This window comes from Eublepharis macularius, chromosome 2, assembly GCF_028583425.1.
Source record: "Eublepharis macularius isolate TG4126 chromosome 2, MPM_Emac_v1.0, whole genome shotgun sequence".
NCBI classification, from domain to species: domain Eukaryota; kingdom Metazoa; phylum Chordata; class Lepidosauria; order Squamata; family Eublepharidae; genus Eublepharis; species Eublepharis macularius.
The window spans coordinates 190,667,509-190,681,668 of NC_072791.1; the positions used below are offsets into that span (position 1 = coordinate 190,667,509).

At 39.4% G+C, this 14,160-nt stretch overlaps 1 protein-coding gene across 1 annotated transcript in view; it reads left to right on the plus strand.

Moving 5' to 3' along the window:
* TANC1 (tetratricopeptide repeat, ankyrin repeat and coiled-coil containing 1) overlaps nucleotides 1–14,160 on the plus strand; it is a 201,141-nt gene that overhangs the window by 124,215 nt on the left and 62,766 nt on the right. Inside the window, exons 6-7 of the mRNA XM_054970196.1 lie at nucleotides 1,122–1,308; nucleotides 4,096–4,356. Of these exons, the coding sequence (XP_054826171.1) occupies nucleotides 1,122–1,308; nucleotides 4,096–4,356 (448 nt within the window). The remainder of the gene's footprint in view (nucleotides 1–1,121; nucleotides 1,309–4,095; nucleotides 4,357–14,160) is intronic.

Here is a 14,160-nt window from a genome sequence, read left to right on the forward strand (position 1 = left end):
CTAGCACAGGGGTTTCCCAATTTTGTTGAACTTGTGAGCACTTGGAATTTTGAGGGCACTTGGAATTTTGAGAATAGGTAGTTGGTGCCATGACAAAATGGCTGCTCTGGGGTATTGGGGGGGGGGCAAAAAACCAGGACATCCACAAGGGCCATATCAAATCACTAAATGTTAACAGGCTAAACCTACTCCTGTGATAGAAGCAGCCTTTTCCAAGTAGGCATAAAGATGATGCTTCCTGGGCTCTTCTGAAACATTTTCTATTGCGCTGAAGTGAAGATAAACCAGGATTGGTTCTTGGCTTTGGGAATGAAAGAAGTGGCACCAGGAAACACATGGCATCCATGGGCATCATGTTGGGGATCACTGGGACTTGACCATTCATATTGCTTGGGTTTTAGGACAAGGATTGAGCAAATAATTTGGCTTAGCTCTTGTGGGACAGACACTTTATTGTGGGCAAAAGAATGGAGTAGATGGCCTATATGTCTCTTCTGTTCTGGAGCAATTCAAAGTGTTTGTGAGCAAGAGATACTAAACCGTATTTGTCCATGCCTTCCCTTTTGAAAAGTCTGCATTTGACTACCATCATGAATAATTCCTTTATGCCTTGCTGCCTCTCAGCTTGGTGGTATTCTTCTCTACCAGTTTCTTGCGGGAGAAGTCAGACACTGGGTTGTATCTCACAAATCATCTCCTTGTGTGCAACAGCCCTTATACAAGTGAAAATGTTAAAAGTAAACTTGGTAGGCTGCTTGCATTAAGTTAAAACTATTGGATCCAAACTTTTCTGTGAGCATAAGGCATAGCACAACTTTTTTAAAAAAAATGTGTCAGTGATATAAGGAAGTATTACAGGTTGCAGTAGTCCTTGCGCTGTTGCTTGTGTCAAGAAATCAACACTAAGGATGTTTTACTTTCTGTTTACTTTTTGTTGGATCCATTCCACTTGACTCTCCAGGCCATTGGATGCAGTAGGCTTATAGTTAGGCAGTCATTATGCCTGCCTTTAAGGGTCCCAAGAAATCCTTTTTGGAAATACTCCAGTATTCATAATCTGTATGACAGATAGAGACGCTGTGCTATGTGCATTAATTATTTGTTTCAATTCATGTTTGTAGTGCACAGTAGTTAGTCAAGGAGTCAGTCCCTGTTCTACGCTAACTAGCAGCACGACATCACCTAGCACTGATAGTCCCTGCTCAACTCTGAATAGCTGTGCTGGAAAACCAGCAGCCAACAGTAGTCCCTGTGGGACCATTAGCAGCCCAAGCTCCACATTGGAAAGCAAGGACAGTGGTATTATAGGTAAGCAATTTCCATTCCTATTCATGCAGCAACTTGCAGCTATCATTTTGTAGCTTGCTTTTTTGTGTCAGCATGTGGACCAGCATAAGATCACATTCACAATCCGTGTACAGCTACAGTTCTGTTGTTGGATTTTTGTTGGCTCCAGTTATAAAAACTCAATGCTCCCAAAAATGTAGAGTTCTTCCACTGAAATTTATTAAATATGTAGTGGCTGTAGTTTGGTTTACTATGGCACTAGCCTTAGTTCATAGTAATTGTGTATGAGCGGGGAGAGATGTGCATGCTGAAGACTGATTTAATTCATTCTAAATTAGGGTTGAAAGCTTATATGAAAGTTATTGTGCCCTGGAGGGTTAGACAAATGAAGGCTTTAGGGCATGTGGAAGAAAAGTAGAACGATAACTGAGACGATACGGATCTTCTGTGAGCTACACGCCTTCTGTTCTCAAGGCTATTACGGAAACGTATAGGATATTCTGTTGAGCAACATGGTTGATTAAAATACAGCGTTCCTTCCCACACACTTCCCTACAAATCCTGAAAGACAGTAGTGAATTGGAAAGGTAGCTGCACAGCATGCAGTGCAAACTTGTGCGCACAGGAAAGAAAATGGAATGGAAATAAAAATGAACTTGCATACCACTAAGTTATATTTAGCTGTACGTGTTGCTTATAGACCCAATCATTCTGCATTAATTTGGAGTGAAGGTGCACAGTTTCCTCGGTAGTTTTTTGTGAGCGTGATGTGAATAGCTGCAAATGCAAATTTATAAGTAGTATTAAATGCTCATTCAGTATAGAGTTTAGCAAGTATATCTTTTGTAATGCTTTTGGCAGACTTTACCCAACCATGAAAATAGCTTGTTCTTCCATACTACTTAAGTAGGCTTGCATTGTATTTCCATTCCTACTCTGTTATTCTGGGCCAGTAGGCACTTTCAGCAGAGAACTGCCCTTCCCCTCCCTCTCCCACACTTTTTGCTGGCTCAGGCTTCTTTCCTCCTTTTTAGTGTTTTATTGCTTTAGTTGAAATTGTCTCTGCCTCTACTGACATAATAGAGTTGAGGGCAGATTTTCATCTTTCAAAGTGAGCTAAGTAAGAGAAAAGTCTGGGCTAGTGGCCAAAGTGAAGGGAAGGGGCACAATTTGGCAAGATGCCTTCCTCTCAGCATGAGAAACTTGAGTGGAAATCTTCCCTGACCCTCTCCTCTTCCCCCATTAGTAAATCAGAAGGGACATTTAGTTCATTATATATCAAAAGGTCAAGCATTTTCTTTAATAATTCTGTCATACCAAAGCACACTGTAGAGCCCCTCCTCTTTTGTCTTTTAAAAAGCCTTATAACCTTTACACGTGTTTGCATTGTTAGTATCTTTAAAGTAGGAGGTCATGCTTAAATCATTTCTCATGAGACATTGATAGTTGCAACAAATAGCATGCACGTGGTGTCTGTCCAATATGCACAGTGCTTACTGAAACAACTCCAATGTTGCTGTCAACAGTTGAGATCTTTCTTTCTTTCTTTCTTTCTTTCTTTCTTTCTTTCTTTCTTTCTTTCTTTCTTTCTTTCTTTCTTTCTTTCTTTCTTTCTTTCTTTCTTTCTTTCTCTCTCTCTCTCTCTCTCTCTCTCTCTCTCTCTCTCTCTCTCTCTCTCTCTCTCTCTCTCTCTCTCTCTCTCTCTCTCTCTCTCTTCATTAGTCTGCAGATTATTTCCAGATACAAGTTAAAGTGCTGGTTTTGACTCTTAAATTGGGGAGGGGCTGTGGCTCAGTGATAGAACATCTGCTTTGCATGCTGAAGGGTTCAGGTTCAGTCCCTGGCATCTCTTGATAGATGAACTTGAAAGATCTGTACCTGGGATGCTGGAGAGGCGCTGCCTGTCAGAGTACACAGTACAGACCTGGATAGACCAATGATCTGATGCAGCAGTATAGTGCACACAGTAGCCCTACACGTTCACTGAATGCACAGGCAAGGAGACCAGAAGCGAGCATGGTGGCCCTGACCCCTGCCTAACCCCGACCCATGCCTTCATGTCATTGCCTGGTCATCTGCAGGGGTGATCATGCAGAGGAAGTGGTCACATGAACTTTCCCTTCCCATGATAATCAGTGTTGGTTTTCGGACATCACTGATGTGGGGAAGGGAGAGTTTGCACAGCCACTTCCTCTGCACAGTCACCCCTGCAAACAATCAGCCAATCACACAGAGGCAAGAGGTGGGGCCAGCATGCTCACTCCTGCTCTTTCTCTCCCTTTGAGTTCAGTGAACAGGTGGGGCTGTAATGAGCACTGAGCTAGTATCAGGCAACTTCATGTTGTGTTCAAACTGCTTGGTACCTAGATATCTGAAGGACTGTCTTCTCCAATTTGAACTTGCTTGTTTTCTAAGATCAGCTCCTGAGACCTTGCTCCAGGGGCCCCTAAACTTCCAAATTTAGTTGAGTCGCACTTGGAGGGTGGGAGCTTCTTGGTATACTTGTATGGCACCAATTTAATTATCGCTAAAGCAGTTTTTATTTTTCCCCTGTCTACTGTTGTCTTAGGTAATTTGTGTGTCTTAATTACATTATGGATGTTACACTTGGTTTAATAATGTATTAGTTACTTCAGTGTTTCTTTATGAGAGAGAGCTGGATATGTTTTAAATAAATCAGTTTTGCCTTGAGTGAACTTGCCATCCTGTAGAATTGTTCACGTCAGAACACCTCACAAGACTACCAGGATTGGCTTTTCTGTTACTCAGGATTAATTGGTTTTCTTTCTTTTCTTCTTCTTTTTTCAGCAACAGTAACAAGTTCATCTGAAAATGATGACCGAAGTGGATCAAGTTTGGAATGGAGTAAAGATGGTAGTCTCAGAACTTGTTCACATCAAGGAATTATTCATGAACGAAGGGCAGATAATTGTTCACCAGTTGCCGAAGAAGAGACAGTTGGCTGTTCAGAAAGTTTGCCAAAAGTAGAAGCATCTTCTGGAGATGGTCCTGTTACATATACTCAGAATTCTGGATCATTAGTAATGCCTCGACCCAATTCTGTTGCAGGTGAGAAAGACTTGAGAAGAGGAACCTATTGCGTATTTTCTAGATGCTTCTTTCCTGAAGCACTGTGCTTGTGTTAGTGTGAATATAGTTCCATAAGAATGACTTATAATCATGAAATGGAATGGCAGATGGAATAGAGAGCACAGTTGAGTCAGAGTACACATTCTTTAAAATAATTTATTATTATCATTATCATTATTATTTAATCCAAGCCCCACTGAATTGTGGGTCAATCCTTTGCAAAGATGAGGAAGCCTTTTATTTTGCTTTAAAACATTTTAAAGAGTGTAGGGATCACTTATCTTCTGAAGTAAATTAGAAAGACAAATCCTAAAACTTGTGGGAAAGCAAAGAGAGATTTCACTATTAATGTCACGAACATAGGCTAGCATGGACCCATGATAACTAGGCAACAATGTACTGATGGTCAAACTAAATGATATGGCGTCCCTGAGGGGATCACAACTGCCATTTTACTAATGGGATTCTCTCACTTTACAATTGCCGTGGGGGTCAAATCCTGCTGAGTGGGGCTCCAGTCTCTCCCCCCATGCCATTTTCAAGAACCAAAACTCCAAGGGTCATTTGTGGTCTAAAAAATGACGCATAGCCCCTGTGCTGTGGTCCTCAGCAGAATCAAGCCCTTTCCTGGACCAGCCATCCCATGAGAATTTGTAAAATAAAGGAATTCCAGAGATAAAATAGCAGCCATGTCCCAAGAGGTTTATCATCCAGTTTGGCCCTCAGTTGCAATGGATATGCCAGCTGTGAGACAGGAAGCCTAGACAATTGTGTTTTCCTAGCAATAAAATATTACAGGTTGAGAAACCGATATTCCAGGCTGGCTCTTCAGGTCCTCTCCTTCAAGTACAGATATTTGTGATATCTCCAAATGACTAGAGGTAAAGTGTGAGTGTTGCCTTGTTGTCTTCATGCAAAAACCAAATTGCTAAGGAAGTTCATCTGAGAGATTTGTTTCTTTGTACTTTGTGCTTTGTTTACTTTAGGTGGGGAGTTTCTTGTATGTTTAGTTGGTGGCCATGCTATTGTCTAGGCTTCCTGTTTATGGCGGGAAATTTCCTGTTCCCTGCAGCTACTGCTTGCTGTTGCTCAACTGTGGATGGCAAAAGGGAACTGGCCAGTGAAATGGGCAGGGGGAGTGTTAGAACATTTTCCCCAGGACTATGACAGCACTTCTGAGTTGTGCCAAAAGGGACATGTTGTTTTTATTTTTATGTTGAATTAATTTGGGGGGGATGGGAACTGTACTATCATAACTTCCCAGCTACTTGCATATGGCACAGTGGTTTGCTTTCTCAAAGAGCAGAAGTTGCTGAGGTAATGCTGAGGTGATCTTCACCTTATTCACAGAACGTACAGGGTTGTCTTCACTGCAGGCTCTTAGACCATTTGTCTGGATTATATACTTTGCTGTGGGAATGAGCATTGGCTGTAATTTACTCTGATGTGTCATCAGTAGATGGCAGTTTGAGGGCTTCACGTGCCTTAATGTGGCTCCACTTGTACTGTCTTTCAAAAGCTTCTGAGTCTCTTCTTCCAGCCTTGAAATCCATATCTGCCCTTAAATTGGTTGTAAAATGTCTAAAGATTGTTTTTGAAAACAATCCAATTGCAATCCATTGGAGCCACTTCCTTCTTGCATCTTTAAGAATAAGAAACATGGTACCAAAGGAACCACTGTTAATAAATCACCAATGCTAGTTTCAAGAACTATCATTGTTGTGAGTACATCTCTGACTTTTTATTTTGCTTCTGGAGTCTTTCTGTCACTCATCTCAAGTACAGTTCAGCAAACCAGTCTTCGTTTTTTAAAAAATGGCTCTATTTCTTAGATTTACTTCTTCTGTTTTTCATGTAAGCTCTAAAAATGTGTGTGAAATTCCAATGTGAATTCCTGTGAAATGTGCAGTCATTGAGTTGGCCTACCGAGTATAGTTTCAGGAAGCTTCCAGGTCTTGGGATCTGAGGTAATGTGTAAATCTTCTATTTGAAAAAGCTCTGAGAAAAGCTAAAGCTTAGAAAGAGTTTATGTGCTCTATATAAGTCCATCCCTTTGACTATATGGTTGGTAACGACCCTGCCTTAAATCTTTCCTCTTACTAATCTTTGCAAAGCTCTAAGGTCTTGTGAACTGTGATCATAAGCTCAGAACGGATCTTCTCAATATTATAGCAATTGCTTTTGGGAGAAAGAACCGTTGGCTTTGTTCTGCAATCTTCCTTTATTGAAGATTCATAGGAATGGTGTTCCTTCATCCAGTCATCATCAAAGATTGTTTCCCTGTTTTCCATGATTTAAATTTACAGAATTTCCTAAGTAAATGTTTATCTATTTGCATAGGACCAAGAATTTTTTGTTAAGATGAAAACCTAAAACACATAGACAAATATATTTATTTGTAAATGTCGCATAGCAGGATTGCTTAAATCATCTTTTATGATCAGTTGGCCAAACTACCTAAACGCATGTATCTCGAGAGAGATCTCACTTGAGGAATTTAGTCATTCTTGCTCTATTTTCTTGATGTTACTTTATTGAACCTCTACAGGGTAACTGTTTGTACAGCTCCTTCAACATTTTATTAAGCATTATGCTTTTGATACATAACCTTTGGGTTGATACCATATTTGGAAGAGTGGTATCTTGCATGATGTCCCAGCGTTGTAAGACTTCCCAGAGACCATAAAGAAGAAAGACAGACTGCTTAACTGTGGTTAGTGTTGTATTGTCGAAGGCTTTCACGGCCGGAGAACGATGGTTGTTGTGGGTTTTCCGGGCTGTATTGCCGTGGTCTTGGCATTGTAGTTCCTGACATTTCACCAGCAGCTGTGGCTGGCATCTTCAGAGGTGTAGCACCAAAAGACAGAGATCTCTCAGTGTCACAGATGCCAGCCACAGCTGTTGGCGAAACGGCAGGAACTACAATGCCAAGACCACGGCAATACAGCCCGGAAAACCCACAACAACCATGTGGTTAGTGTTCTTTGAAGGGTCGTAAGTTCAGTCACACAACCCACCTTCTTCACAACTAGTTTCTTCAGTCTGTTGCCTGGCATTTTTTTGCAGCTTGAGATGAGAGGAACGGCATTTGCCTTAACCCCTAAGGCTTGTGCAAGGACATCAGCCCCCTGATTCTACACATGTCCACAGATGATATTAGCAGGTACAGAACCCACTTATGTGACACAGATGGCCAGTCAAAAGAACAGTTAGCAGTAAGCAGTCACTATCTTCCCAACTTTGCATTTGTTTGGGAAAAAAATGTTAAAATGGCTATATATAAGCTCTGGTATGATTGTGGTAAACGATCAGCTGTTGAAATGTGCGCAGTGTGTATGTAGATGTAATGATGGCTGTAGAAAGGCTCCCAACTAACTCTTTCCGAAAACAAACACACAGAAATACAGAAAAGGAAGATGCAAACACAGGTGTGAGATTCAGAAGATTTATGAAGATTTATTAGAGAGCTTGACATTCTCAGGAAGAGGAACTGAGAGATGCAAACTATAGTTCTGAACTGATCATACGCCCTGTCATTACTCAGTTAATAACAGAGCTTGACTTTCTGCAGCATTTTGTAGGAAGTAAGTTCACAGTGGGTATATCCTCAGACAAGAAAGGGAACGTCCTTCTTTGGAGACCAGTGTTGGTTTCTGGAAAACTCCAGCACAGAAGTTTCATATCCACGCAAAATTGCATGTCATGTGCAGTTTATAATAAATGATGTTTCTTTATGTGCATCGTGTTGCAGCAATAACAAAACATTCTTAATTATTATTCTGAGTCCAGATTGTATTTTAATTTACCGTATATACAAATACACATTTGCATTCTTTAGTATGTCCCCCCACCCCAACAATGTAGAATAAACTCTAGTTCAGAAAATGAGTTGTACTCAGTAAGATCTGGATTTCCCTTGACGGGACAAGTTTTTTCTCCTATTCCCCTTGTCACTTCCCTTTACTGTTTTAAAAGAAACTAGAATATATCGATGTAAAATTTGTATTCAGCCTATAGGTTGAAAAGGGGAAAGAGCTGTAAAGGGAAAGGTGCAGTTAAAAGGGTTTTTTAAAAAAGTATGTTTTGATTTGGTTCAAAATATAGTCAGCACTGCAGTCCCCCGTTAAAAGAAAAATTCCTGTCTGAGATATGAAATAAAATTGGTGATCTGTAAGAGGCTTCTGTGCTTAAATGTTTTGAAAGCTGGAAAAAAGACTGCTGTATGAAGGGCAAAATATATTTTGCTTACAGTTTTGTAATGCAACTGTGTAAGGTTGTATGTTCAGAGATGGAGACTTAAGTTACAGTTGGTGCTGACCTTAAATGATTTTAAATTTTTTATGGGAAATGTGTCATGTTAAAGTCTTAATAAGCATATCGCTGTGTATGAAAATTGGGTTGCTAGCTGACCTGGAGGAACATCTCTTGTCCTTTTATATGTGTTATGTGCCATCAAGTCACTTCCGACTTGCTGCGACCCTATGAATAAATGACCTCCAAAAATCCTGTCTTTGACAGCTTTGCTGAGATCTTACAAACTGAAGGCTGTGGCTTCCTTTATTGAGTCAAGCCTTCTCATCTGCACTGCCTTCCACTTTTCCTGGTATTATTTTCTTTACCAGTGAATCTTGTCTTCTTATGATGGGACCAAAGTACGATAGCCTCGGTTTAATCATTTTAACTTCAAGGGAGAATTCAGGCTTCATTTGATCGAGAACCCACTTACTCATCTTTTTGACTGTTCACAAAACTAGCTGTCCATGGTATCCAGCACCACATTTCAAATGAATCAAATTTCTTCCTGTTAGCTTTCTTGATTGTTCAACTTTCTCACTTATACATAGTAATAGGGAATACATTTGTATGAATTATCTTGATCTTGGTCTCCTGCAACACTTCCTGATCCTTAAGGATCTTTTCTAGTTTCTTCATGGCTCCTTTTCCATATCTCAATCTCCTTCTGTTTTCTTGGCTGCAGTCTCCCTTTTGGTTGATGATTGAACCAAGGAATATTAACAATTCCAATTTTTCCCTTGTCAACCTTAAAATTGTGTAATTCCTTAGCAGTCGTTACTTTTGTCTTCTTGATGTTCAGCTGATGTTCAGCTTTGGCTCTTTCTCCTTATTTCATCCATAGTTGTCGTTCCTTTGATAGAGGCTTAATGCATGAAAATGGGCAGCTTTTTATGGTGTGAAGGTAAATAGCTTTACATGTTTAATCAACATCCATCAAATCTCTTTTAAAAGGACAGGATGCTTTTCTCCAGGCCAGCTGGGAATTGTATAACAATGTTGTGGGTTTTTTGCCAACTTAGTTTTTAGATAAACTATAATGGCTGCTTACCAGGGTGTGTGTGTGTGTGTTAATCTTAAAAATACCTTTTGAACGTTCTTTGCTGAGCTGCATAGTAAATGCTGGGGTATGACTGTAATCTCCTTCATTCCTTTCAGGAATATATTTTGGTTTGATTTCCTTAGTGCTTTCTCAGTGTTCTATATTGTTGTGAAACCATTAAACTGGTTAGATCATGTAGAGATAAATATCTGAACACTCTTAAAATACTTGAAGCGCTCTTAAAATGCTCAAAAGATTTTTTTAATGAACAAACTGTCTGACAGATAAAATTCATCCCCATTTGCCTGCCTTAAGGAGTGTGAAAGGAACAGCATCAAGTGTGGTCCACCAGTTAATCTCAGACTGTTTCCTTCCTCCTTATAGCTTCTGCAAAGAATGCAGATACGATGGGCCCCCTTTCACTCCCATACTTAGAGCCAAGCTACAAGTGACGCCTGACACAGGTTGGACACTTGTCAGCTTCCCTCAAGTTTTGTTGGGAAATGTAGGCATCCTGGTCTTGCAGCTGTAATGGAGAGCCAAGCTGTAAAACCGGGACCACCTACATTTCCCATCAAAACTTGAGGGAAGCTGACAAGTGTCCAACCTGGGTAAGGCATCACTTGTAGCTTGGCTCTCAGAGGCAGATTTTCCCGGCAAAACCCATTTGTTTGCTGTGACTGAGCAGCCTCAAATAGCATGTCTCTGTTTACAGTTGTAAAGTTCCTTTTGTCCCACCCTGATAAGCAGTTATATTCTAGGCTTTTTAGCCCAGCCCAGAAACTTGATATGGGGAAAAGCAGGAGCCATCTTCCTCTTTATTTGAAAGGGCACTAGAGGCTGAGTAACTTTCAAAAGAAACAGCAACTCTGTTGAACAGGCAGGGATGGAATATGGGCAGTCAGGGGATCAAATTGCTGAGGTAAAATTTGTTGGTAGAATAGAATACTTTAAAAATAACAAGCAAAATAAGTTCCTTTAAGCTTAGTTTCTTATTTTTAGATCTTGATAGTGAGGGGTTTGCTGACTCCTTTGGTTACAGTAACAATGCTTCTTCACAGAGTTCTCCTTTTAAACTTAGGTTTCCAGATGTTAGTTCAACACAGTTGACCGGGGGAGGGGGGAGTGTTCTTCTTAGTGCCAAAACCTCTTCTCTAGACCCTGGGCAGGAATTATTCTTCTTCATAAGACATAATTCTGTTCACTTGACTGAATGGGAATCTCCACTTCCCACTCACTCTATCAAAACCTCACCCCCAGTTCTATCTTGGCAGTGAAAACGGGTTTCAATTTGTGCTGGCTTTTATACTTTGACTTATCAATTGAAAGTCCTCCTTAAGACAGTGTTGTGACAGTTAGGGCAAACATTCTCTTTTTTATCACTTCATAAGGGTACCAGTCTGACCGTCCCTGTCAGACTCCACACTCTCAACTCAAAAATCCTCACTGAACTGAAAAATCCTGTAAGGCCTTTTGAAGGTAGTTGAAGATTGGTGCCTTTTTTTTTTCTCTTTTATTATTGGTGCCTTTTTTCTTGACACATTAGGAAATAATCCAACGAGTTCCTGAATGATCCAAATTGCTCACAAGAAATTTTCGGCCTGTTTAAATTCATAAAGGTTTTATTTCTGTGAAAGCATTTCTAATGCAGGGTAAACTGATAGTATTAAATTGCATAATACAGAAGATGCGGGAGACCTGGAAGAAGTTGCAGAGCTTTTCTTCTATAGATCACCCACTTAGTTTGTATAAGCCATTGCATGTTTTAAAACATGGTACAAGGAAAGGTTTGTTGATCTCCGGTACCTGTGAATGTTTGCTATCTTAAACTGACAGGTTTGTGTCTTAACATGAACCCACAATTACAGAGGAAATGGAATAGCCCTGATTTTGATATTGATTTATTTCAATCCTTAAGCCTCTGTTCACAGCTAAGGAAATCTTTTTTTTTTAAATGTCAGTTTGTGCAACAAGCTGGTGGTGCAATGTTATCATTTTTATTATTATTATTTATGTCATTTATATTCCGCCTTTCTCATTGAGACTCAAGGCGGATTACATAGTGTGAGATTAGTACAATCAGTGGCAAGGACAAGGGCAGGCATTTCCATAAACAATATCATAGGGTAAATGAATACAAGTTTACAAAGACAGAGTATTAGAATTAAAACATCATTTCACCTTTCTTTCGGGACTCTCTGTCCCTTTCTTCATTTCCTTTTTGTTTTTTATTCTAACTTTTAATTCTTAATTTGTAGTGTTACAATATTTAAATACAGCAGTTTAAAAGCTCTTTGGAATATTGTACATATCTTCAGGGTGGAAATGCAAAATAATTGATTTTCTCACAGAAAGAACCCTGATAAAATGATTGAAAATATTATTCAGATTAAGATAAGCAGTTGGGTTCATGTAAATACTTTCTACTGTTTTTTCAACTCTGGAATTCTTACCATAAGGAACCAGATTTTCTGCTAGGGTGGTCTTAGGAGAGTATAAGGAATCCAAGTATCTGAACTCATAGAACTGTAAAGTCTCTTACATCAATGAACTTTTGTTTTCTTTGCTTTTACATCAGAAGATTAAATGGTTAGTTTTATTTTTTCTTTAAAACTGAATTTCCCATTTGAGATCTGTAGCAGCGGCAAGCGGCAACCTTTATTGTCATCTCATATTAATGACAAAAACACCCCACACAATCAAAACTCAATCTGCAAATACATAACTCGCCTCATAGACGCCAGATACAAAAATTTAGCTACAGTTTCGATCACTTTTTGATTCCGAGTTGCTAATAGGAAAATAATTTTAAATTTATCAGATTTCCCTATTTGCTCTCTCAATTTCCTGTTTGAGATATTCCAGAAGTACAAATCCTTTGCTGATAGTGGTGTTAGTTTCACTGAAAACTCACTAGAAAGCGAACTGTGGTAGACAAATAGAAAACGACTTCCAAATCACGTTATATGTTACATTACAGTTACATTATATCAGGGCTTTTTTTCAGCAGGAATGCGGGGGAATGGAGTTCCGGAACCGCTTGAAAATGGTCACATGGCTGGTGGCCCCGCCCCCTGATCTCCAGACAGAGGGGAGTTGAGATTGCCCTCCGCGCGCTCAGTGGCGCGGAGGGCAATCTCAACTCCCCTCTGTCTGGAGATCAGGGGGCGGGGCCACCAGCCATGTGACCATTTTCTCCGAGGGCAACCCACTGAGTTCCACCACCTCTTTTTCCAGAAAAAAAGCCCTGCATTATATGAAATGTGAACAGTTCTCGTTTTTGCAAGTATTTCTCATTCATTTAAGTGATGGTGGTATTAGGTTTTTTCTTTGCAACTGCACATGCGCATGTAGACATCTGAGTACTGCAGAGCTTTTATAAATGTGTAGAATTTTAGCCCTTTTCTGTCTACTTCCATACTTTTCCACAAATATTTGAGTGATTTTCTTGGTAGCTTAGGTCCTTTAGCCTTAATCCAACACGTACATATATGTGAAGGGAGGACTGTATCTGCATGGACTGCTGGAGTTGTTTTTGATAATTGTCTTGTCAATTGAGTTGTTTTTGATCATTGTCATGCTATTAAAGATTTTTTGCTGAACAGGTATACATCTTGGCAAAAAGAGAATCAGAAAATCCAACCATTAATGAAATGATTATTGATATTCTGAATGCTGTGAAATACTCTGCACAGTGTCTGTTTGTTTACCTGCAAGATTTAGACTGCGAATAGCTCTGAATGCAATTATTGGGGCAGAAGAATCATCTTAGGTGTCTTGCTGTGTTTTGATGTAGAAATATTGAAGCTTTAATAAATAGTTTGGCTGCCAAACAGGCTGTAAAAATTCCGTGTGAGCCTTGTTTCCTTAACTAGTAGATAGCAGTAAATCAGTTTTAAATTCTTCCTTGACACTATTTAAAAAAAAGAAGAGGATATTTAATTTTAACGAATGCAACTCTGACCCTGGCAGTGTTTAGCATAGAGAGGATATTTCAAAAAACGGCCTATATCTTTTCACTAGGGGCATGAAATGTACACGTTCTTGAATTGTTTTCTATGTATGGAATTATTTCTCATTGTTGAATGGGTCATTTGCATGTTTTTGTTCATGTAATGATTGCCAAGAAACACTGTAATGTATCTTGATTACATGATATTTTGAATACTTAACAATGAAAAATGACCACATGACATATAATAAATTTCTAGAATTTTATAGCTATTGAATGTAGTGCTTGTGATTAACAAATTCACAAAACATAGTAATTTAGCTGGTGGTGATGTTTATGGAAGCTCAAGGCCTTAATTTTTGAAGAGGCAGGTCTGTGGGAAAAGGTACTTGCTGTTAGAGGAACAACTAAAAACTAGTTGTTTTTGTTGTTATATATTTTTTTGTATCACATTTTCTTCGACACGTGCAGAAGAGCATTTTAGTTTCATAGCTGT